General features: G+C 39.3%; 1 protein-coding gene across 1 annotated transcript; it reads right to left on the bottom strand.

The window, feature by feature from the left end:
* Positions 1–8,074: 8,074 nt before the first annotated feature.
* On the bottom strand, positions 8,075–11,791 carry LOC134534706 (uncharacterized). The gene is made up of 2 exons (XM_063373183.1): positions 11,716–11,791; positions 8,075–9,111 (listed from the first exon to the last, which is right to left on the bottom strand). Exons 1-2 carry the CDS (start codon positions 11,725–11,727, stop codon positions 8,203–8,205), a joined length of 921 nt encoding a protein of 306 aa, XP_063229253.1. The 5' UTR covers positions 11,728–11,791; the 3' UTR covers positions 8,075–8,202.
* Between the last annotated feature and the right edge of the window lie 15,276 nt (positions 11,792–27,067).

Consider the following 27,067-nt stretch of genomic DNA (forward strand, 5'->3'; position numbering starts at 1 on the left):
TTCAGAAGTGGTTCACAGACAGCAAAATAGGCAGAAAATACCTTCTAACCACGATGATGGTAGGGGAATAAAGTTTGTCAAAACTCACCATACAGGGAGATGGCTTCTAGCGCCAGCCAGGGTGCGGAACTCGCGAACACGCGGTTGTTGCGGACGTTTCCATGATTCAAAAAGATAGAAAATATTACGAAGTATTATTAACGAAGCATAACTACTTCTACGAGGTACACAGACTAAATAATTACAAATTACTAAAGTTGTAGGGATTAAATCCCTTGCCTAGCTGATTACATCTTTAAACAACGACCGGAGTGAAGTCTTGATGTGCGGCTCGCGGACGATGCGGTGTGGTCAGTCTGCTGTCGCGGCGCGAAGCAAGTTTGGGGCGGCAGCGACTCGTAATTAAAATATGAAGTCAATCAAAAAATAAAGGGGGGACTCTTCGACTTCCGGACCGAAAGGTTCCAAAGATTTCCTAGGGGCTTGTCGAGAAGTACTGTCTTCGATATCTCGAAGTTGGTGGTACTGGCCGATGTCAGCTCGACCTTCTGAGGTGTGTCCGAAACAAGGAGAGATCGACTCACACGAGGCGACTGCTAAAGCATTGGGCTTATGGAGGGGACTAGTCCAGCGCTCTGGTGGCCTGGGAATGGACTACAGGACACTGTTTGTTGCGTGAGTGCCAGCGGGCAGGCGTTTAGCGGGCGTTCAAACACCCAGGGGAAATAATTCGCAACTCTGCCACTAGAGGGCAGAGGTGGTACTTTCGAAGACTAGGGTCGAGACCTTGAGACAGGCCGACCCTGGCCGGGGTTAGTGGCCGGTCAGTGCTCTGGGCAGTGTTCCCAGGAAAGCCTGGAGAAGGGGAGGGGGTTGGGGTTGGAAACTACGATGACAGTGGGAACGAGGTTTTACTGAGCCCGGAGGCGTGACTGGACATTGGTGAAAATGACTCGAGATCATGCCATGGAGTGCTCACGTCTGGCAAGGTCTTAGAAACAGCCTGCTCTGATAGCTTGCAGGGTATAGCAGTTCTTGTCATGGCTCGGGGGAGAATAACAGGTGACGGATGTACACCCATGCGGGGATAAGACGATAGCACTTGCTGGGTCATAAGATGATTGGCAAATTAGATTTATGCTGGGAAATATTGGGGAGACAGGTCTGAAAAAGATTCAACTGGAGTGTACAGAAGGCGGAAAACGTTTAAGTTCTTGCAGCAAAAAAAACACTGGTGACAGAATTTTTAACAAATTCAAATTTATAATTATGCCAAAAATACTAATTGGAGGCACAGTAACAAAAATTGCAATGGTGTATTTAAATAATAATATATTAAAATTTTATTCATTAATTTTTTCCTTAAATTTTACAAATTTTCCTGTAGGTCTAGCATAAATTTACGAATTTTAAAGATGGTGGTCGTAACGAAAATTTAAACGGTGACTTCATAATTCAAAATGTCAGTTGTGACGTAAGACATTTTTATTACTTTTTAATTTTAAAGATTTTTTATTATATTAATAAATTGAAAGGTTTACTCTCGCTGGGAATCGAACCAAGGACAGAAAAACGATTAATTAACTAAACATTTGAAGTACCTAAGTATTTTATTGCAATTTTTGGTTAAAAATTATAGAATTGTTTATGATCAAGGTCAAGGTCAAGGTTGTGACCTCGGTGGCTTAGAGGCGGCTTATCCACGGGAAATTTAAGTAATCTGGGGGAATTTTATTTATTTATAAGGCAAAAGTCTTTTGAGGTTTTTCGATTCGGAATTTTTTAATTTTTGAGGACTAAAAGGGGAAAATTTTTATTTAAAATGGGAATTTTCCCCTCGAAATAGGGAAATTTTTAAAATATTTTTGGCAGTTTTTTTCTCCAGATTTTGGCCTATTTTTGACGATGTTGGCGAATTTTGGCGAATTTTGAAGGTGAAGGTCAAGTTCATCCTAGATGGTCAGAATCCACGGCCTGAACCCCTGTACCGGCACCTTCAGCCTGAAGCCTTTGCTCGGAGCCCCATTCCTATACTACTTATATATTAAAGTTTTAAGATATGATTATTTCTTTTCATGACAATTTTAACATACAAAGTGTATTATAGAATAGTTTTAGTATCATAAATTTTCATTTGGCACACCAATAAACCAAGTGCTTGTTTCAATATTTACGACAGTGAATATATACGGGTGTATGCTGGCACACGCGTGTCCATCATTTTGACGACTTCGGTTCTTCGGTATAGGAGGGGAAACGCGCATGGGCAAGTGTCTTCAACGTATTTCGTTGCCAACTAAAATTTCACCCTCATATAAATACGACTTAAAAAATCAGAATAATTTAAACAAATTCATTCCAATACATTTGGTTAGTCTCATTCCCGTCAACTATAGTTTATCACTGTGCTCTTAGCTAAATAAAGAGATAATAAGTATTAATTTATTTACAAATAATTTAAGAATATAGCACCTTTTTCTCATAGTTCTAAAATGTGACTTTTAATATCAATATATTTAATGGATTTCTGAAAATTTACAGTGAGATATTAATATAATATATAAAATTTTATTTATTACATTAATTTTCACCCTTGATACTACTAGTTTTGAAATATGGTGAACTAATAATTTTTTATAGTTAGTGAAATGGATGAAAAACATCAAATTCAGTGCAAAAATAAAAGTATTACGTGGAAAACGTAGAAGTTAGGTAGGTACACAATGGAAAGTTAATGAAAAAATGTACACGGAAAGTTTTCGTGTGTATCACAGGAACAATAGGCACGGAGTAGGCCCTATTTACACGAATGTTTGTAATTATTAAATTTGCTATACTTTATACTCTTTTCCTTTATTTTATATCTCGCGTATTTTGCACACACATAAATTATATTTAAAGCTTTTTTTAATTTCTTATTTTTAAGTACCATTAATTTAATTTTTTTATGGATTTCGAGTCTATAATTTCAACTCTACAATGTAATTCACACCATAAACGAATAATGACAGTGTGGATATATATTTTTTGAAATAACATAAATGATTTCAAATGAGTAGTTTGGGAGGTCACATAGGGTGGAAAAGGTTTTCGAAAAGAGAAATAAAAGAATTTTAACGCATAAATATTTTAATTTTTAGAGATGGGTGTTTAAGTATTTCGAAAACAGTCTTTTCTTTTTTGATGTTTCATCACGGGCCTCGTACAGGGATGCCAACCACAAAATCGGAGGAAATTACGAGTGCAGGAAAAAGGAAGGAGTTTGAGGTTTAGGTTGAGGAGAAGGCATGGCTCGTTTGCAGGCCGGGAACATATGCACCTTGCTTCACGCATTAATTACAGTCACGCCAGTCGCAGGGCCCGCCCATTCGTCGACGACTGAGTCGGCGATGAGCGACGAAGTAGCGGGGAAGAGGGCATCCGTCCCGATCAGAGCCAGAGGGGGTGTAAGAGGGAGGGGAGGGAGTGCTGATGAGCGGTGGTGTCCGATGTCTGCAAGAGCGGGGGGAGGGAAAAGTTGCGCCACGTCACGAGCACTCAGCCCTCCGTTAATTGCATCAGTTTAATTACAAGCGCCCGGACGCTGCAACTGTAGGTAGCTGTGAGCACCGGGCGGTCATTTTCTGTGGCGCCGCGTTGGAACGAACTGTTCCGGTCCGTGCCAAAGGATGCACCATGTTGGTTTTTTCTGAAATCATAATCGCATGTTATGCACTGCAATCTTTAACAGTTGGTCAGTTTAACCACAACTTTCACATGTGTAACTCGTGTAACTTCAAATAACACTTCAGCTGAAAACTGTAGATGAGAAAGCGACATAAAATATTTTAACTAACCACATACAAATTTGATAAAATTTTCATGATTGCTACATAATTTCCAAAGCTTTTCGCGTAAACAATGATAACCGGTAAATGTCGATGAGAGATTACTCTGTATCTGATTTACAACAATTTCATGTTCATACACCATGCTGTTTTGCACCGGTTGTCACAGAAAACTTCAAGGACCTTAGTACATGTTTTGACATAGAAAGCCTACTTTGTTCATTCATGATCTCGCTGTTATATTGTCCAAATTATGTTTTAAGTTTCATCTCAGGGTTCGTCTGTAATGTCCAATTTTTTTTTGTGTAAATATAGAATAAATTGTATATATGTTAATATGTATATATTTCAACATGCTGACCTAGTTATGTTATGTCAGATTTTCCTGTGTACTATCATGACAAGATTCAATTCAATTACACATTTGACACTGTATTCTGCACCAAGTATGTTTGACCTTGGTTTAATTCTATCGCTTTACAAGAGTTGTCTCTATTTTGCTGTGTATTGGACCAAATTTAAAGTTACTGCAAGAAATCAAAGACTCGCCTTCAATGTGTGTACTCAACAAATATAGCATATCTGAAGCAAGACATATCTACACAAACATTTTCAGGCAAGAAAATACTATACAAAATAAATTTTTAACCATGGATATAGTCATTTAATACCATTTATTACCTGAATGTGATAAGTAAGGTTAGTGTTTCAAATTCATACCTCAAGAAATCGTTTCTGAATCACAATGATGAAACAATGTTGTGCCTAAATAATACAGAATCAACTTGTCAAATTCATAGGCCATATACAGTACGAAACATTTTACAGTGACAGTATTCAAAGGGTACATATCTATATTATAGCTTTTGTTCCAGGAGGAAAAGTTTTGTTGTTGATATTTTTCAGGCATCTTTCACCTTTATACTTTCTACTGACAGTGTGTTATTTACTGAGAGAGCTTCTGTTACCCTTGAACACATACCCGACACAGAAAGCATTGTTTTGAGACCTTTTTCGCCCAGCCCCTATTAATTTTCGAACAAAATTCATAGTGATTTTAACTTAAGATTTCTAGCAACAACCAAAAGTTAACTGTTATCTTTATCATTGTAGGAGGTGGACGAGAACACATCGCCCACAAGAGCTCTGCAAATCTCTGACCTACGAGGCGTGTCTGAGGAACGACAACAATTTGGTTTTTCAGCACACATTATCCAATTAGAAATCGGTTTAACCTTGATAGTTCGATACTAGAGGCGAGGCCACGAGGCAGGCCAGCGGCCCGTTAGCTCACGGGTGAATACCCCTACACGCCTAATCCGATTAGCAATGGTGTCTCAAACCCCACCTCTCCCCATCATCCTTCCTCAGAAGTTTCTCATTGAGACCGGATAAGGGTTCGGCAGGTTCCCAGAGCCCCGCCTGTTCCCATTGTTCTGGGAGCTTCGGGTGTCAAGTCAAAGCTGATGACGCGGCACTTCGAAGGAGTGCGAGACCATTCCAGTAAGGGGCTGAGGGGTATGAAAACAGCGACGCCAGCCTCCGAGGCAGTGAGGTGAAGAGGGCGGGTGACCCCTTGGTGAGCGATGGTGGACGACGAGCGACGGGCTTCGTGCGCGAAGTCTGATGCATCCGTAACTGTGGTGAGGTGTGCGGCGGACGAGTAAGTAGTGCGAACAGTATGTTGAGACAGAGGCTAGTAGTAATAATCGAGTAGTTGTGAGATCCACTGTCGAGCTAAACTCCAGTTGGAGGAGCAAATTGTGGACACATGAAAGAGCAATAAAAACACGGACAGACAATTTAATTATTATAACTTAATAGTGCTGTAGCCATTATGCTACTAATAACTTTGCAGGGCACATAGGCTTTGGTAAATTAAAAAACAGGTATGAAAAATTTACTAACGCCGCTCAGTGTGCGAACAAATACAATATTCTTCAAAGAACTGTCGTATGCATTGGTGATGCACATGACTCGACCTGTTCTTCAGTAACGCCAACAGGAACTGGTGTTCGTCTCTTCGTAGGCCTGGAAATACCTTCCAGGGGGAGGGGGAGGATTATAATCCCCTAGGGCAACCAGGCTAACGGAACTGAAGGATGCGATGCATTCTTCGCCCACGGGTGTAGCGCACACGCCTCAGACGTGGTAGGTACGGCTGATCACCACACTGAAGACTCAGTGGGGAGGGGGTAAATTTCGTGAATGCAACGGAAGTAATGAAACGGAAATTTTTAATAACGGTGCTGATATCTGTGGCGGATGGCGCGTACCAAAGCTTACAAAACCAAAGACAATCTTTATAGTATTAACTGTTTAATGAAATTTAACAAGGCGGGCTTATATTAAAATTTTTGGTCAGAAATCAGGTCCAAAGCAGGAGTTTGGTAGTTTTTTTTCAAGTCTTTTACACTTCTATCGGATCCGTTTCTAATAGTTTAAATTCTCCATCTTCTGAGTAAAAGTTTCGATGGTCGACATAGTGAACATGCTGCTATCTGTGCGTGGTGGTGGCAAGCCACGTTTACGAACCCGGTAGCAAAATCTAGCGGCGGGTGCGGAAAATACTTGTGTTTTTTGCATCCAGACATGTGTTTTGAAATATATTTTGCGGCATTGAACAGCGCGACATATTGTCATCTGGCTTTTACAATACTTTATAAATATGTTGTGAAAGATACTTATATTTAAAATATAAATAAAATTAATAATTTACATGTGTTGTATTAAAATATTACCATGACTGAGTACACATTGGTCGTCGAAACGCCTCCATCTATCTCAACAATAATCGAACCATCACTGCTAAAATAATTAATTTTCCTTTTACGCCTGCTTGTACCATGACCCTCCATAAGTTACAGGGTGGGACATTTCATTACATTGTTTGTTCTTATAAAAAATACATAAACAAGTTGTTGTTTATGTCGCTCTCTCAAAAGTTACAAGCCTTGAAGGCTCGTTACCGAGGTTAGATGTTACACATCACTGACAAGTACTTTAAGATTCACTCACTTTTTTCTAACAACTTCCTGGCATTTGATTACAGGTGACAAATTTTTTTATCAGATATTTACTACAGTTTATTTTCGAGTTGTAAATATCGCGTAATTGATCATAATTATGACTAGTATGTTTTTTTTACCACTATTAGGTATTTAGTAATTATCTGTTGAAAAAAATGATAGAGAACTATCGTGATAAATTGGAAGGAAAAGCCCTCTATAATACTAATGTCAAGAAAATTAAGAAAAAACATGACAAGTTAAACAAAGTCATAAGGTGTGGTTAAACATAGTAGCTGGTGGCCATCGCAATGTTCTTTAAGCATACATTGAACTATGGTAGTTCATATTTTTGTTCTCTACGTTCTTCAACTAAAAAGTCCATAAACCTTATGAAATGAAGACATTTTTTTTTTAGATGGTTTAGCTACAATATCTTTAAAAATGGAATGAATAAGGTCTTATTTTATTTACGTTTTGGTTTCATTTATTATGTTAATGTTGTGATAATTATGATCACATTTCCAACATAAAAGTTTAAAGTCTCAGTGTGCAAAGATTTTGTAGTCGTGGTCTTTTGAACACACACACATATATATATATATATATATATATATATATATATATATATATATATATATATTAATATTACGTAATGCTTGATAGCAAGTGTTTTCAATTAAAATAACTAAGTTTCATTAAACAACTAGAGGATTTTTCAATCCCTCGAAACTAAAAGAGTAGTCTTACATCATACAATAATAGTCCACAGCGGATTTTCGATTGGGAGTGTTTATTTTTCTTAATAAATCGAACAAGTTTTAATTTCAAAATGCAAAAATCCGAAAATACTCCAAGAAATTTTACAACTGGGAGTTTGAATGCTAAAATTTGTTTGGATTTATTATATATATATATATATATATATATTTCGAATGTAATGAGTAGTATTGGACAGGAAAACTTAGATAGTAGACATAAAAAACAAAAAATTAAGTAAACATTAAGTACTTCACATATTTTTAAAAAAAGTTGTAAATATTTCAAATATGTATGTAGAAGAATGATTTACCTTAGTAATAAAAATTATATTTATAAAATAAACACGCAATAACGAAAACAATTTTTTTTCAAGCAGCTAATATTAAAATGTAACTATTCTGAACAACTTACTAAAAAAATTTTAGACCCCCAGAATGTATGCAGTGTGTAGGGTAATGACGGTATAAAAAACAAAAATAATAACACATTTGTCTATATTACTCTGGTTATTTCATTTTATAACAAACATAAATTTTGTTACATACATACAAAAAGGTAGGAACAGAAATCTGAGGTTACAAGATACAAATTCTCACCAAGAAAACTCAGTCGTGATGGTATCCTCCAAAGGACCCATGGCCTCCAAGACCATAACCTCCAGACAAACCTCCAAGAGATGACCCGAAGCTGCTGTAACCACCGCCGAATCCTCCATGGCCTCCAAGACCATAGCCTCCAGATAAGCCTTCGTGGGATGATCCAAAGCTGCTGAATCCTCCGTGGCCGCCAAGACCTCCAAAAGATGACGAGCCGAGTCCACCATATCCTCCACCCAGACCTCCCGCTGAGTGGCTATCCACATAGATGGGTACTTTCTTCTCCACCACAACAGGGTGCGGTACAGGCACGGCGTATGGCTTGGCCACTGGTACAGCCACTGGCTTGGGAACATGCACGGGGTACGGCTGGGGCACAGGAACCTTCACGGGCACCTTGACGGGGTAGGGCACGGGCTTCTCCACCGGGTAGGGGACTGGCTTCTCAACTGGCACGGGGTACGGCTTGGGCACGTGAACGGGGTAGGGCCTGTCCACGGGCACGTGCACGGGCACCTTGACGGGGTAAGGCACGGGCTTCTCGACCGTGTAGGGCACGGGGTGGGGCACTGCCACGGGCACAGACTTGGTGATGGTCACTGCCTTCACGTGACCTTCGCTCACGCCGATGCCTCCTCCCAGGCCGTAGCCTCCGCCTAAGCCGTAGCCTCCACCATAGCTGCTGATGCCGTGCCCGCCCAGACTCGAGCCTCCTCCGAAGCTGCTGAGGCCGTGGCCGCCGAAGCTGGACAACTCGTATCCACCGCCAAAGCCGCCGCCATAGCCGCCGCCATAGCCGCCGCCATAGCCACCGCCATAGCCTAGGCCATGGAGTCCTCTCTTTTCCTGCTTCTTGGTGTCCTTCTTGGTCTCCTCTGCAGAAGTGAAAGCGACGACTGCCAAGATGACAACACACAACTGAAAAACAGGAGTCACTCAATTAACCATGATTCTTTTTAACCTAGGGCAATTTGTACAAATGCGAAGTACATCCAATGTTGTATGAAGACTGTAAAATGTACATCCCATGTAGGTGTCATTTAGAAGTCTATATAGAGTTGGTGTTATTCAGCTTTATTTTCAAGATCTGTGCTATTTTTGCTAATATGTTATTTACTATAGGAAAATATTGAAAAATAGTCTCATACGCACTTTATCCGTTGTTTGCTTTCAAATTATTTCCACTTGTTGGTGGTAATGATAGGTATATTTTATAAGATTTCGGAGGGGAAGCAGGATATATCCCCCACATCCATCACCTTTCCCTCCCCTTGCGTACGCCCTTGTGTCGTTATAAAACTGTTCTTTTACATAAATGAGTTAGGAAAAAGAAGAAATCGTAAAGGTTATCAAACGATTCATTACATTTATTTAGTATTTTCACTAACAGCCACTAGAAGAGATTTAGCAAAATTATTGATTGTCTCATTCGTAACAATATATCTTTTTAATTTTTAAATAATATGAAACATCTAATCACAGTATCATTAGGTGTTTCCTGATGAATTAATGATATGCTTTTGTTCTCAGGATGTTTCGGGAAATAATTTATTCATGAAATTATTTAATTCATATTGAGGTACTGATTTCTTTTCAAGCTAATGTAAGAACCACAGAGAACCCGTTTAAGACTTTCCACAGTTGAGTAGTCAATGAACAGGTGGCAGTTTCCTGAGTATGCAGAAGACTGTCTATACCCGACGTCAATGAATTTGCGATTTTTTTCCAGTTCCCACCGAATGGGAACAACTTTCGTGGAACATGAGAATCGGTAAGTGGTAAGTACGGGTCTCGGCCGTGTTTGCTATGTCCGAGATTACAAATTACGTTAAGGAGCGTAAGAACGCAAGAAACGCTATAGTAAGAAACGTGTCTCCAGACACTCCTTCGTTCATATATTACATATAACAAAACAATTCAATCATGGGTCAAATGTTAACTCATGGCGTTTCGGCTTGCGTTTTCGCATTTTTTGTTTGAAGTTGTGTTTTGAAAACTTTTTAAGAACACAGATGTTGTGGCCAGCTTGCACAGTCAGGTAAAACCAAATCTTAAGTGTCCCGCCTATCTGTGCACACAGAAATTCAGAGAAAAAAACACGCTATTTAAAAACTACTCAAGATATGAGTGCAGTGTCTGCTTACCAAACTAATTTCAGAATACGCTGAGGGATAAACAGTATTACTGTTTCCGTATTTCATTTTTAATATATATTTTTAGGAGAGTGAAAATGGTTAAAACACGTGTTTTCAGAAGCAACAGTGAGCGTCGTACTAATCATCCCACCTCACTAACAAAATACACCCCTGACTATGTAGACCACTTAGGCATAACTTTCGCGGGATTATCAAATGAAGTAATACTTATCTTTGCCTCAACCAACGACTGTGTAAAGGGGCCTAATTTTAAAGAGCAGGCTGATTTTCTTCCTCTTACATGAATCAAGTTTCCACTTATGAAATCATCGCACCGTGAAAATTATGACGGTTTTAAATAAAATTTGTAATAATTCCTCAACCTTATCTGAAAAAAAACATTTAAAACGTTAAAAATCCCGAAAGAATAAAATTCTCCTGCAGTTCTTAAGTTTCAAAATGTGGGAATAGTAATGTTCTGCGATTTTCTTGCTTTGAAAATCATCGCAGTTTTCCTGAGTTTCTCGGGTGCTGCATCTTTGAGCTATTGCGTTTCTTGCGAAGTTTATAAACAAGGCATGCGTGACGTGGTGTCATGGGTTCGATCCCCAACAACCAGGCATGACTTTAATTTACGAGATCCCTTTGTGGCCTTAAGCTTCAGTGAGCAACAGTGCGGCGTGATGCCACACCAAGCAAACAAACAGACATCCAGTAAATAAAATACACTAGAGACTAACGCCAGCCGGCACTATTCTAACAACACAGCAACCTGGCAGCAAGATGTGTGACTGAGATAAATTGTTCAATTATCTGATTTCAATAACCTAAAGCACTGGAGGTTTATATTCCCCCACAAATCTGTGTAATGTTGAAAAAAAAAGTTTAAGAAGAGAAAAAGTATTTTCGTTTTCATATTGTCGGTAGGGCCTACCATATGGTATCGTTCGTGTCAGGGAATACCGTCTGCCATCTATCTGACGTGCACTGTTGAAAATTTTTTCCTTCAGTTTACGAGAGAGAAAAAAACGCTGTTTACAAATTATCCAGGGATCTAAGTAAATATACGGCTATCATCTTAAATTATTGACACAGAGTTATCTTACTTTGAACATGATTCCAAATTCATATTCTTGGCATTTCAGGAAAACAACAGTCAATAACTGGTTAAGACTACAGCGAGGACACTCTTTTGTTCACGTGTGTGTTTATCTTTGTTTAGAACGAAGTATATGAAGATAGAAAATTAACACGTCGTGGATTCTGTTATTTTAGTTAAATTCTTCTTGACAAAAAAACTCGTGAATTTACTGTGATTTCTAGCAGCGTGACAGCAACTCTGAGCTGTCCGGCGGTGTTCGGGTGAGCGCGCAGTCGGTGTACTCACTGTGTTCTTCATGCTGGCGGCGCGGGCGAGTCCGGAAGGCGGGGAAGAAGCTCCGACGGGAGTCGAAGAGCTGGGGAGTGATGGTCTGCGGCCGGTGCCCCGCCTTTATACCCACACCAGAGGCGCGGCGACTGCCGCGGACCGTGGTCGGCGGACACGCACTTCCCCATTCCGGACGGGCGCCGTCTCGCCTCGTCACGCTTTTTAATCCTCGCTCCTCCGGCCGGCCGCGGCGAACATGTGTGAGAGGCGCATCCCGCCCCGAAACAACCGTCGCTTCGATACGGAAGACACGACGATACACACAATCCCTTCGATTTTCAATGTCCTTCGCAATAATCTCGGTGCACCGCTATAAAAACTTTTACGGCATTCGGTAGGAGTTATTTCGTGAATGGAACGGAAATGGCTAACCATGGTGCTGTCATCTGCGTCAAGTTCTCAAAAGCCAAAGGGCAGTATTTTAATTAAATTCTTTGTAGAAAATCAGATCCAAAGTCGGGGGTATAGAATTTAATTCTTTTTTTAGTTTTTATCTGTACCGTTTCATTATATATATATATATATATACACACACACACACACACACTAGATGCAGTACCCGGCGTTGCCCGGGCTGAACACAGGGTGAAGGGGACCTTTTTCGAAATCAGATGTAGTTAGTAATTGTCTACTTAATTTGAATGTCAAGTGTGCAAAATAATTTATATCACTTTCAGATCCCGACAGACGTTGTTCTGCCAGTGAATAGTTATTTACCTGTATATATCTAAAAATTGGTGGTCTATGTAGTCTAGACTCTATAAAGCAATATAGAAAAAAGCTTAAAAATAAGAGATACTAATATTGAAAAGATTCCATTATCTAGCTAATGCTCGGCATGCATTGCAATGCCTCATTCAGTTTTGTTTTGCAATATGTTTGAAGTAGAAACACATATACAAATAATCTATCCATCTCTCTAAATATATATTTATCTCTATCTACATATATATATGTATCTCTCTATCTCTATTTATCTCTTTATACCTACATATATACATATATAACTCCCATTATCTCTATCTCTTCTGTATATAAATCTCTATAAAGCTCTATACATCTAGATATCTCTTTATCTAACCCATTTCATTCTCTATACCTCGCTCTATCTCAACTTATCTCTATGTCTCTCTCTATCTCACTCTATATAGGCCTATATCACTCTATCTGTCTCTCTTTTATATTTAAATAAATTGTGTCATGCGTGCGCACTTATACAACAAAAACAGTCTAAGTGCCGCTATATAATATGAAATAAATACATTTTTGAAACGATTTGTGCTCCAACTATTTAAATAGTTATACCGTCTCAAAAACATTCACGGGCTTGCGCATAACAACTCACATAAATTTCATCGCAATCGGATGAATGGTGTAGGAACGCATACTGCAAAAACAAACGAAAATTAAAGACATGACAAACGAATCAAACGATGTTGCATTTAAAATTCAAGGCAACTAACTCTATCTATTGACGAGTGGGAGGGGGAGGTGTGGTGGTATTGGGAAGGGGAGGTGTGGCGCGAGTGGGAAGGGGAGGTGTGGCGGGAGTGGGAGGGGGAGGTGTGGCGGTAGTGGGCAGGGGTAGGGGGAGGGTGGGAGAGGGACCGCCGACGCCGAGCAGATTTTTTCGCGAAATATGCCTGCCCCTAATGTTCCTTATGTTACGCAGGATGACATTTTCCGAAAATTAGATCTAATGGGTGGTTAAAACCAGGCAACAGTGGGTACTTTGTCTGCATGAGAACAGTATTTTGCATTGTTCATGCCTTCTGCGTCTCCATGGCAACGGGCATCGCGCGGCAGTGGCGTACCCACAATGAGGGGCATGTATTATGAGCGGCGCAAGAGTGATCTGCCTGTAGACTGCCGTAGCGAAGTACGGGTACATCATTTTCTCTCCGGTATTTATGAAAACATTCCCATCCCTACTCCGTGCTGTTTACTGGGTCAGAAGTGACACCTGTAGACATCTGGCGGGGATAACTAATTAAATGACGATTGATCAGTTTTCGACCGGAGATAATTTTTTCATACAACCAATATTTCCATTGACATTTCAAAATAAAGATTCATAATGATTGATTTGTTGGAAACTATGAAAATCTTAATTGTTCAATTACATTGTTTTAATAAAATTAAATTAAAATTACATTTTTATAAGATCAACAACATTTTCGATATAAATAAAAAAAGTATACTTACAACACAAAATAATGCTTTAATAAAAATAAATATAAAAAAATTTAAAATGAAAAAAATTACATCTCCCATTTATAGTAATGGTAAATAAAAAAAAAATTCAGTGAAAATTTATTACAATGCTGTATAATGTACCGGAGAGAAAATGAATAGCACCGATGGTTACCCGACTCGTGCACGCAACGTACAACTGATGTACCCGTACTTCGCTACGGCAGTCTACAGGCAGATCACTCTTGCGCCGCTCATAATACATGCCCCTCTTTGTGGGTACGCCACTGCCGCGCGATGCCCGTTGCCATGGAGACGCAGAAGGCATGAACAATGCAAAATACTGTTCTCATGCAGACAAAGTACCCACTGTTGCCTGGTTTTAACCACCCATTAGATCTAATTTTCGGAAAATGTCATCCTGCGTAACATAAGGAACATTAGGGGCAGGCATATTTCGCGAAAAAATCTGCTCGGCGTCGGCGGTCCCTCTCCCACCCTCCCCCTACCCTTGCCCACTACCGCCACACCTCCCCCTCCCACTCCCGCCACACCTCCCCTTCCCACTACCACCACACCTCCCCCTCCACCCCCCAATTCCCACAACACCTCCCCCTCCCACTCCCGCCACACCTCCCCTTCCCACTACCACCACACCTCCCCCTCCACCCCCCACTACCACCACACCTCCCCCTCCCACTACCACCACACCTCCCCCTCCCACTACCACTTGCAAAATTTCAACGGTGATGAGGACTGCACTAACAATGAAATAGCCGTTGCCATAGAGACGAATGAAGCATCAACAAAGCAACAGCCGTTGCCATGGTGATTTCCTACCAAAAACTGGAAATAAAAAAAAATTTAGGGGTGGACTACCCCTAACATTTAGGGGGATGAAAAATAGATGTTGGCCGATTCTCATAGATACCGGATAAGCACAAAAAATTTCATCAAAATCGGTCAAGCCGTTTCGGAGGAGTATGGCAACGAAAACTGTGACACGAGAATTTTATATATAAGATATATTTAAATTTTCTGTTTGCAAATAGAATGATTCGATGGTCGAACAAGCGACGGGTGTTGAAACTACGTGAGATTCGCGTCAAGAAATGTAGTTGAAAACGCGATTTTCGTATGTATTTATCACGCTTGAAAAAAAATTCTAAGTTTAATTTCCTATCCGAGTTTTGTATGCATTTTTTTTTTTTTTTTTTGCAAATTGAAAACACGCGAATTTTCTCGTAAAGTGCTCTTCACAATAGCGCGGCGCGGCGCGATCTGGCGACGCGATGAAGCGATAGCTCGCGATCTAACGCGAAGTCGCTGGCTGTACACTTCGCAATGGCGCGACGCGGCGCGATACGACTGGCGAAAAAAAAAAAAGTTGAAACAGCCTGCTATCTGCTGGCGACATCTGATAACACATAAGTAAATATAAACTAACTTTGTGGATGTATTTTAAAAATTTATCTTTTTTGTCTGGCATTGCATATGCTAGTATACTCTAAATAAGCATCGGTGAAAAGAAGCATGAATAGAAATAGCCATGCAGTAAATGTTCACAGGCGGAGAGTGTTGTTGTGTTTATTACCTATTACTTGTTAATAATAATAACAGAAGATGTCACACAAGGCCCACAAATGCAAATACATTGGGTCAAGGGGACTACCATAATATTATCTCAGAAATGCGATTAGGAGGCAGTGAGAACTATTTCGTATTCATGAGGATTTCTCCTAATGAATTTGATGCGTTGCTGCATATTGTTGGTCCAATGCTACAAAAAAATTCTCACCGCCTACCATTGAGCCCAGCAGAAAGACTGTCGATGGCACTAAGGTATAACTTGCTAATTTGCGTGTCTAGTGCAGATATTGTGATTTTGTAAGTACAGACACTTCTTGAAATTGTTTTGAATTTGGCTGATTATTTTTTTTTGAAGGTACCTTGCATCAGGAAATGATTTAACATCAATATCACTTTCCACTTCTATTTCAATCGTTTGTTTACTAACAACTGATATTCTTATTACTCTACGAATTATTGCTTGCGATTGGCTGTTTACTCTTACGTCATCAGCGGTGTCGCCCGCCGCGGCAAGGCAGTCTTGTCGCTTGTGCTCACATCGCGAGTTATCGCTCGCCGCGAGCGATGTTAACTCTGATTGGTTGGTATCAATGATGTCACATCGCTACGCGTCGCCTCGCGCCGCGCTGCGCTATTGTGAAGAGGCCTCTGGCGACTCGCTCAAATTTTCTTTATAAGATGGCTTATGTTAATAAAACTGAAACTCAGTTGCAGTCCAACAGTGAAATACAGCAACGGCATTAGTATCATAAAAGCAGGTTTAAAGTGAATAAGGTCATTTCACCGCCGCCAACCCGCTACGATCAAAACCCTGAACACATACCACAGTTCACCGCTCTCTCGTGCAACTTTACGGTCGGAACACCAGCGAGAAAAAAACCCACCTGATAGCTCATTAGATTGCAATGAGATACGCGCGCACTAGCGATTGTTCAATTTTAATTAGCGGGCGTCTGCAAGAGAAGTCATTGACCTATTTGGTTGGGCCATTCAGTGGCGCTTGCTTCCGCACTGGACGGTTGTGATTGGTGTACTGACAGTAGTAGACATGCACCTGAAAGAAACTAAGTAAACAACGAAACACAGACAACGCTACAAAGTTTTAACACACAGCTGGAATTAAAACTTCTTCGCAAAAATGCATGACCCTATTAATACGTTTCCCCAATTTTGGTGTATTTTAAATAACCCCGACTTAACCCTAACCTACTTCCCATTTCAGAAACGATCGGTCACCCTAGACGCGCGAATAACGGATTTTTGAGTCAATTATAATACTTTCAAAACGATTTTTTCTATTTTATTTATGTAACTGAACCCATCTAATCAACCTTTAATATAGGTACGACAACCTAATCGTGCGAAAACATACCCTCCCGGAGGAAACGTTCGCACAATATCATTTTGGGCCGGATGGGAAGGGGGTGATATATATGTAGCCTACGCCACTGTATACCGAAAAAAAAAAGAAAAAAAACCTTTTTAAGAAATTTAATACTTAAAATATTTCACATATTGTTTTTGTAACTAACCTAACATAACCAACCTTCTCCATGACAAATAAATTGTATTACCTAACCTACTGAAACTAAGTGTATTTGTAGGAGTGGTCCCGGTTAGGGAGGGACCTAGGTGCGTCTCAGGCCGAAGCCTATACGCCTAGTCGTATAGACTTAACCATGCAGGGAGAGAGTCGCATGCATCGTATGCTTTGTGCGGGGATTGACCAACCGTGGCAAAGATTGAAGCCGTGACAAAGTCCCCTATATATCGAGCTTAACCCTTTGTCACACTTTGTAATTTTATTTTTATTTAAAAAAAGGTTTTTTTTTTTAATTTTCATGTGCTAGTTGCCTTAAGCTCTGATTATAATACATATAAATATGTAATTTTTATATTAAAACAAATAATATAAAAAAAATTATAGAACGTAGGCTTCACAATGACCAACACATTCAAAGTTTAATGAATCCATCTATCATTAGGATATAAATAGTCCACTTCAGTTGCAAAATAGCCTGGAAAGGTTAAAACTGTGTTAAGCTGGGCCGAGGTAAAACCTGCATGCACCTAAAGAAAACCCTGGCTACAGATGTGTGGTTTGCGGTGGGAATGCATTCAGCTTAGGAGAATACATAAGACGAGGGGATGATCTGGATGAAGAGTTGGTCGGGGAATAAAAAAAGTCTCGTGCGGGGGTCGTGGACCTTCGGACGCTAGGTCCTCTTTCATATTTGAATACACATCTGTGGTTGTAACCAGGGACGCTAGCGCCCCTGGTGGTGGCTGGCTGCACTCAGCACACACCCGGCTTCCACCAGCACCTCAAATCTAAGGAAAGAAAACACAAACAAATAACTTAAGCCTATAAACTAGGCATTGATAAATATATATTACACTAAGCAGTATGTCTGGCAGACTCCACCTCTTCGGATTGCTCTGCCTATTAATTTTGCGAGGGCGTACATGACTTCGAGTATTCTTAAGAAAGTACATTAAAATAACTTTCATTTGTTTTTATTAAAAAAAATTTGTGGTTTTTTATATATTTTTTAATGGCTATGAGATCTTAATAAGCTGTGCTAAGGCCTATTACTTATAATACCACCTTGGTGGAAGCACACTTTTTTTTCTGGGCTAGGTACAGTTACACTCTTAATTATAAAGTTTAACCGACCATGAGTCAAGTCCCCGAACATGTATGAAGTTCACCGCTCCCTTGAGCAACTTCGCGTTCTAAATAAATAAACACATTCAGCGAGAAATCATACATTTTCACGATTTTAGGACATTTTAAAAGACTCTGACTTGACACAACCAACCTTCCATTTCAGTAACGATCGCCCTAGACGTTCTAGTAACGAATTTTCGCTAGAATTAAAATACTTTCCCAGCAATTTTTATAACGTAATAATTTATACAACTGGAACTAACCTAAATTTTAGGTAGTATAACCTAGACGTGCGAAAACCTACCTTTCAGAAGAAAAAAAACTAATTTCTAAGCATTTTCCAACATTATCAATAATTTCACATGTTATTTTTGTAAATGACCTAAGAGAACCGAAATGTTAATTTTACAATATCAAATAATAATTTTATTTATTTATTTTAATTTCTAACATGCTATCAACAGTTAATATGGTTAACATCAGAGATAGGCACAACACATTTACAAATACACAATAAACAAAACTTATGACTAACGGACAGGTCCAGAAAAAAAGAAAACAAGACTCTATAGGGCCTACGTATGATACTTGCACTGTATGTCAGGCACTACATACAGGCAAGCACTGCCTACAAGGCAGGCGCTACTCACCAGGCAGGCGCTACCCACAAGAATAATAAATCCGACGACACAGGAAAGCGTAATGTTCTTGCTTCCGACTCGGGGTTGAAGCATATTAGGTTTCCCTGGCTGCAGGTAGCCGACCTCTTAGCGCAGTGTTGGTTGAAGTGATGACTCGAATGATTGGGTATCAGGGTTCGAATAGAATCCCGGATAATGCACTAGTATTTACGTGACTTTTTTGAGTAATTAGTTTAGTACGAGTTTATTTCCTTAGGCCACCCCTTCCCTGCATACTAGCCTAACGGAATAAAATCGGGGGCGTTAATACGCAAAATTCAACAAGTAAGGTTTATTTTTTTCGTTTTAAAAGGAAATTCTTTTGAATCTGTAGTTGTTAAAATATTTTATTGTGATGATACAAAAAATAATAATCTTGTGAGTTACAAAACTTTGTTTAACTCATAATTTGTAAGGCATAAAACATGTTTGTTCAGATATTGGAAAAAAATTAATTATACAGTTTACACTGCATTACTTGAAAGTTACTATTAGCTTAACACACACATATATACACACAGTGTGGTGAAGGCGCTAAGGCGTACAACACTATGTTACTACGTGTTGTGACGACAATGTTCGTGTTCATTGTGTAGAAACAATCCTCGACGTTGGACATGTGGAAAGTTTAGAGATTTTCTTCCATGATGTGTGCATATAGTTGTTAATAGTAATTTTCTAGATATTATATCACATTAAAAAAATCCTGTGTTGGAGAAATAAAAAAATTTCCAAGTAGATTAGAATTCTAATAAATAAGTAGTTATATTATTTTTTTTATAACAGGGTGTTAATAATGGTCTGCAACTGTCTTTGAACATAAAACAAGCACATTCAATATGAATCACATGTTTTCTTGCGACTTTGCCCTCCTTGTGCTGAAAGCGTGAACTACACTGTTAAAACCACTTTATTTATGGCAAAAAAAAAATAAATATTTTTGTTAAAGTTCTAATAATTTAACTTTCATTAACAATAATGTAAAGTTATAATATCGTTATTGCTAGTAAAAAGGATATTTTTTTTCAATATGTAGATCTTAAGTAAGAAAAATAAATTGTAAAACAAATGATTACAGCAATATTAGTTATTCGAATTATTAGGAAAATCATGGTTTGTTTGAATGACAATACCTACTGACGTGTTTTTACAATAATTTTTTTGCAGAGGCATACTCAGCAGTGGCTCGTATTTAAATAAAAATATGTCTCAGAAATAACCATTTGATCGTTCTTTAAACGATTTTTCGCAAAGGGAAAGATTTATTTCAAACATTTTTTCGAACATACGCCATTGCTATTTTACTCTGTATGTCAGAGGGAGATCTCAATAAAACACAGAGAAATTATTACACAAACGCACAGAAAACAAGCAAAAGGGTCAGCCAGTATCAAATGTTAAATGCATAAACAACACAGACATTCCTGGATGGTATAAAAATATCACAATACAGACGAACAAGGCAGACAACGATGAGACAGTTGCAACAAGAACAGTTAATAAATAAAAACAACACAGCGACTACGAAAATTAAGAAATTGGGAGTTGGCCAATGCTTGCGTTTCGTTTTTGCTTTTTGCGTAGTTTATAACCCCAGCCTAACTCCCCGGATCGTGAATTCATGTACTACTGCATTTGAAACTTAAATTTTTGAAAATAAAAAATGAAATATTTATTTGCAATTAGTGATATTTGTATTTTTGTACATTTAGAGGATAACAACTGTACCAATACAAAATAGTGTTCGCTGTATTATTGGATTTGGATTCCTACCTGGGCATTTAGGCTTTTTTTTGTCCCAGTACCTCCAAAAGTCAACGTTGGTCGAAAACCGTTCACTGAATAGTTTTCCAGTATTAACAGCGCACATATTAAGCATATTACAACAAAATAAAGTCAACATTGTTAAATATATATCCTATTATTATATTTATCCATTGTGCCGTGTATTAGGGATTTAGGCACGTTTTATTTAAAATTTTGTAATCTTAAATATTTTTGGAAATATATTTTTTTCTTTTCTTTTTCTCTCATCTTATTTTCTTTACGGCCAGGCCCTCAGCCTCTGTTCTCAGAGGCGAGCTGATTCTCTTTCCCAGCCTCATGCTAGGCTAGCATTCTGGCTAATATTTCTCCCGCCTCCAGGCACGTCGGGGCCGGTAACTTTATTTCTTCGGGTGACTTCTTTTGCCTACAGCAGCTTGTGAAGCAGTGCTGAGCCCTGCTAACTCTGTCACGAATCGGTTTAGGGTTCACTAGCAGCAAGACACGACAGGAGGATCCCGTGGGCCTTGTGTCCCACAGACCATGCATTTTTTGAAGCCATCCTCCTCCTCCTGCTCACCCACCACTTTCTTCTCAGAAGTGTGGCTAGGAGCGACGACCGCACGGGTACGTTAACCGAAGTCAAGGCCATCTCAGGCTTGACAGCCGCAGTTACGATCCTGGACTTTAGCGACACCTAGCGACGGCTGTGGTAACTAATGCCACTTGTGAGGCGTCGGCAGCGCCGACGCCAGCACTCGCGCGGAGGTAACGACAACCTCTCTCCCCTCCTTATGTCTCAGGCCGCTAGGTGGCACCACTGGTTACTCCATTTACCCCCTAGCTTGACACACTCGTCGGCCACAAGTCGATTTATTAGTACTTATTCTCGCCACCCAAAGATAGCGCCTCAGTCGCGCAGTCACTCCAGTAAGATCTAATTTTTTTATGCCAGACACCTTCGGGTGGACTCGGTAATTTTCGGCTCAGAGCCTACCCCCCCCCCCCCCCCTTTTAATTTCCCTCTATTGGCCTTTTGCGCCATTTAAGTATACTGTCTGGAAACAGGTCTAATTCTTTGGAATTTGGACTTCTGTTTCAGACAGGGTTCCAAGTTTGGGGCAACCAAAATCCTCTGCCAGGACCCGGGTCGTTACCACAACGCCGAATTACCACAACGCCGAACGTACAATAACGCCGAATACCATAACGCCGAATTCCAAATTGACCACAACGCCGACGACCCGAAAACTGCTGTGTACCACAACGCAGAATGACCACAACGCCGAATGACCATAACGCCGAAAAATGTTGCTGCGGGAGTGCCAAATGAGCAAACTGAAAACTACTAAATGAATTTATGTGTGTTTCTCAAAAGTACCTTAACGCCGAAATACCACAACGCCGAATGCCATAACGCCGAATCGGTAATTGACAATAACGCAGAATTAAATGTTGACGATAACGCCGAAATACAAATTGACCATAACGCCGAATCCATACTTGACCACAACGCCGAATCCGTATTTGACCACAGCGCCGAATCCCTAGCGTGTTGCCTACCAGCCAGGAACCTAAACGCAGTATTTGGAAACTTATTTTCTTTATAACGAAAGCAGCAAAGTTTAGAATCTTATCTGTAGTTGTAAAGTGGCACAATTAATTAAAGTAAGTTATAATTGTCAGTTATTATATGAATTGTTAGCGATGATTAGTAGCCCCGGATACTTGGTGAACGGAATAGTTATTTATAAAATCATTCCTCTCGAGCTGTCTCCTCAGTTAATGCTTCGTTATCATTTCATGATAGCATTTAAACTCACTTCCATGTACAGTGGCGGATTTACCAGTAGGCTGAGTAGGCTTGAGCCTAGGGCGGCAGATTTTTGGGGCGGCAAATTTGGGGACCGATTTTTTTTTTTGCTACCTCATAGAAATCAAAAATATTTCTGCATGACGGTTTTCTGTTTTCTGATGTTTTACAAATAGAAGTCTGCAACAAATTTTGCCGATGACTTTCCCCTCTCCCTTGTCATTGTACGTTCCGTGAATCCGTGTAGCAAACTTCCATATTCCAGAGTAAAACAGCTAGTTCGCTAGTCAGTAAATGCGAATTTTAATGGACAAGGCCTCGGTTGGCACTACACGCCCAAGACAACTATGGTCCCGGGAAAAATGTGACTACCCAAGGTCAGAAGGGCCCCTCCGCCCTCCCTCCGCCGCTATCCCTTCCGCCAGACTGTCCCCTCCCTTCTCCTAGTCCGCCTCAAGGGTCGAACCGCGTCATGTCGCGGGTGGGGCGGCAATTAGAGCTGTTACCTCGGGAGTCGGGACCACAGTTGTCTTACGCGTGTATTGCATAACGAATTGATATTTCTACGTAGGTGTGTCGTGTGGACTGTTATTTTTCGAAGTGTTTCGTGAATTGTATCATTGTATGAATATTTTCACAGCACCGGTAAGTAAAAACTTTTTATAATCATAATACATTATAATAAAGCATCTGTAACGATAACGAATAAATTTATTGAAAAAGCCCTGCAATAATATTTTTCATTTTGAAGCTTGGAACATGGTCACGTTAAATTTAGAACATTTTCATATTAACTATAAATAGTATTCTAAAAGATTGCTCATGGTTATCTTGTCATTTTGTCTTTTTCAATGAAGCAAACATCAAAAAATAGAAATAATAATTCACAATAAACAATTCATCGGAAACCATGCAAAGAAATTTTAATTTTTTCGTGATAGCATTAAAAAAATACGTTTTTACGTTAACTATTTATTATGTGAATTCTGAATGAAGGATAGGGGTGAGCAGGGTAACGTGGCCATCCTAAGATAAAACGATACATAAATTGTATATTGTAATTAAAATCAAAATATAAAATAACCCTTCAATAATATAGTTTTCGTACAATCAAAACACCATTAAAATGTAAATATTGGAGCGACTCATGTTTGTTTTTTGTTTGCCCGTCGCACTAATCGGGTAAATGATATGACATTTTTTTTTTTCATTTTTCTTTTATCTTAAGGAAACTAAATCACGGGATACCATTTCCGGCCACCTGCACTTGTTTGTGAAATATGAGCCGTCCTTGAGATACTGCCACCTTATCTGCCAAGCCTCTCCTGCTGGCAAATTTTTGTGTAAGGTCGTTCCCCACACGAAAACAACACACACATTGCAAAACACGTTAGAAATTTACAGTGTAGATTAAAAAAAAAATGTAAAATGTTCAATAGTTTGTTTTATTATTTAGTAATACATAAATAGAGCTAAGTATATACAGTTCGGGCAAAGTGAACATGCGGTGGTGGCTGGCCACTTTGCCCTCTGAGACGCCATTACAAAAAAACTAGCAAAAAAAAAGACATCTTCTACAGTTATTAATATGTGGTATTAAAGTTTAAAACATGCTAATTTGGATAGGCTATATTAAATAATTATGGCATTACTGTGTATTTAATAATGATCAACAGTAATTATTACTTACCTTACATGTTACATCAGAAATAGTAAAACCAGTAAAACCTTAATAAAACAAATAACTTTCACTGCAAACAGACCGGGTGCTCTCAGAACACTAATGGCGTCTCTTACAAATGTTTCACATCCTCGCTACCAAACTTCATCACTCTCCAGCTGAGTAACAGCCAATGGCCACTTTGCTCGCTCTGGCTACGTTACCCTGCCCTCCCCTATCGCTGCTTGTGTACGAAAAATAAACTTGTTAATTTAATCCTTTCCATTTCAGTTCCTGAAGAAAAAATTGTGAAAATGAGTGATGGGAGAAAGTGACTTAGTGGAGCGGAGTACAAAAAGAAGGCCACAATAAAAAAAGAAGAACAAGAGCAAATTATACGAAAAACCACAAAAATTGACAGTTTTTTTAAAAATGAAAATTGGGTCGAAAAAACGGGAACTTCAACAATGCAATCTGGAAAGGATGAAACGGACTTTAATTCTGCTGCCCAACTGTCATCTGTTGAACTATCGACTAAAGAAAAAACTGATGATTATGTTCTTGACGACGAGTGCTCCAAAATTGAAGATGCCTCTCATACCGAATCGTTAAATGATGACCAAAAGCAAACAACTGTAGATCAAAACAAAGATCCAGCTTTATGGGAAATTAACGATACTTTAAGGGAAATTATTGCAAGATGCGGCTTTTATCAAAACAAGTCTTCTGACTTCTCTAAAAGTGGAAAACTATATGCTGATCAACGTCGTTTCTTGCCAGTGAGTATCTTTCAAAGAAAAATGAAAAACAATGAAGTGAAGGACCGAAATTGGCTGGTTTACTCTGAAAGTAAGAGTTCCGTATATTGCGGACCATGTTTAGCATTCGGTCCATTGGAGAATAAAACTCAGTTCGAGAACGAAGGATTTAATGACTGGAAAAATGCAGAACACCGAGTAGCTCAGCATGAAAACTCTGCGCATCATAAATCCAGTATCCTTAGTCTGAAAGCTAGAAGTGCGATTGATGGTCGAATCGACAATTTACTGCATTTGCAAATTGATGAAGAAATTACTTATTGGAGAAATGTTCTGAAAAGGGTTGTTGCTGTAGTGAAGCGGCTGTGTTCAAGAGGTCTCGCTTTTAGAGGAAAAAGTGAAAAGTTCGGTGATCCACACAACGGAAATTATTTTATGATTCTGGAACTGTTAGCTGAGTTTGATCCTTTCTTAGCCAGTCATATTGAACGATTTGGGAATCAAGGATCCGGAAGTACCAGTTACTTATCGAAGACCGTTTGTGATGAATTTATACTTTTGATGTGCCATAAAGTCTTGAAGCAAATTGGAGACGAGATAAGAAGGGAGAAATACTTTTCCTTAATCATCGATTCAACACCGGATATAGCACATGTGGACCAGCTCACCTTCGTGATTCGGTATGTTTTAGAAACAGGAGAACCCTGTGAAAGATTCCTCAAGTTTTTGCCCTCAGTGGGACATAAAGCTGAAGAAATGTTTGCTGCCATTACTTCGGAACTAAAAACCTTGGGTTTGAACATTGAAGACTGCCGTGGACAATCGTATGACAATGCCGCAAATATGTCTGGCATATACAATGGCTTACAGGCTAAAATTCAAAGTCAAGCACCGTTTGCTTTTTTCGTTCCTTGCTCTGCCCATTCTTTAAATTTAGTGGCAACTGCGACTGCTGAATCTTGCACAGAAGCTTGTCGATTCTTCATGTTGCTCCAAGAAATATACGTTTTTTTTTCAAGTTCAACACAACGCTGGAAGATATTGATGACTGAAGTCGGAGAAGGCAAAACAGTCAAGAGAGTAAACCTCACACGTTTGTCAGCTAGAGAGGATGCATGCAGAAGTTTGAGAGATTCGTGGCACGAAGTCATTAAAGCTTTGGAAACAATCAGGAATGACTGCACCGAAAAGCCTGTCACAAGAAATGAAGCAATGGGAATTCTTTCAAAATTAAAAAAACTGGAAACAGCGTTAATGGTTGTTGTGTGGAATGTTTTTTTGGAAAGAATAAACAAAGTAAATGTTCAAATCCAGGCTTCTACCGTAGATTTGATTACTGTAGCCGATCTTTATGAATCTCTTCGCAAGTTTTTCGTAGAGCAACGAGAAAACTTCAAGTATTTCGAAGAAATGGCAATGGAATTAAGTGCGTCGAAGCAGTACACAAAAGACTTGGGAAAAAGACAACTGAAAAGAAAAAAATTTGCTGATGAAACACCCGATGAAGAAATGAGTATGACAGCGAGTGATACTAGCGATACTTTCAGGGTTAATACATTTCTCGTCATCATTGATAGACTCGTATCCGAATTAGAAAAAAGGAAGAAGGCATACGACAATTTCAATGAAAAATTTTCATTTCTGACCAAAATGAGCGAGTTATCATTATCAACCCTTACGAAAAAGGCTCTGTCCTTAGAAAAAATGTATCCTAATGATTTAGAGACTGAGTTGGTTCAAGAATGCATACATTTTCAAAGCCACATATCTTCGCAAAGCATTCTGGTAAAACCAGATTTTACATCATTACAGAGTCTATCTTCGTTTCTGCGAAAACAAAGTTTGCAGAACGTTTATCCGAACTTGGACATAGCCCTTCGTATGGCCTTATGTACACCAGCGACAAATTGTTCGGGTGAGAGAAGTTTTTCTTGTCTAAAAAGGGTAAAAAATTATCTGAGATCGACCTTGAGCCAAGAAAAATTAAACGCTTTAGCACTTTTGTGCATAGAGTCGGAATTAATGAACAATATTACTTACGACGATATAATCGATGATTTTGCCAACAAAAAATCGCGCAAAAAGGGATTGTAACGAACTTAATCTAGGACATGAAAATTGTAGAGGCAAGGGCGGCAAAAACTTTGCAGCCTATACCTGGAAAATTTGTAAATCCGCCAC

The sequence above is a fragment of the Bacillus rossius genome, chromosome 8 (genome assembly GCF_032445375.1).
Source record: "Bacillus rossius redtenbacheri isolate Brsri chromosome 8, Brsri_v3, whole genome shotgun sequence".
NCBI lineage: Eukaryota > Metazoa > Arthropoda > Insecta > Phasmatodea > Bacillidae > Bacillus > Bacillus rossius.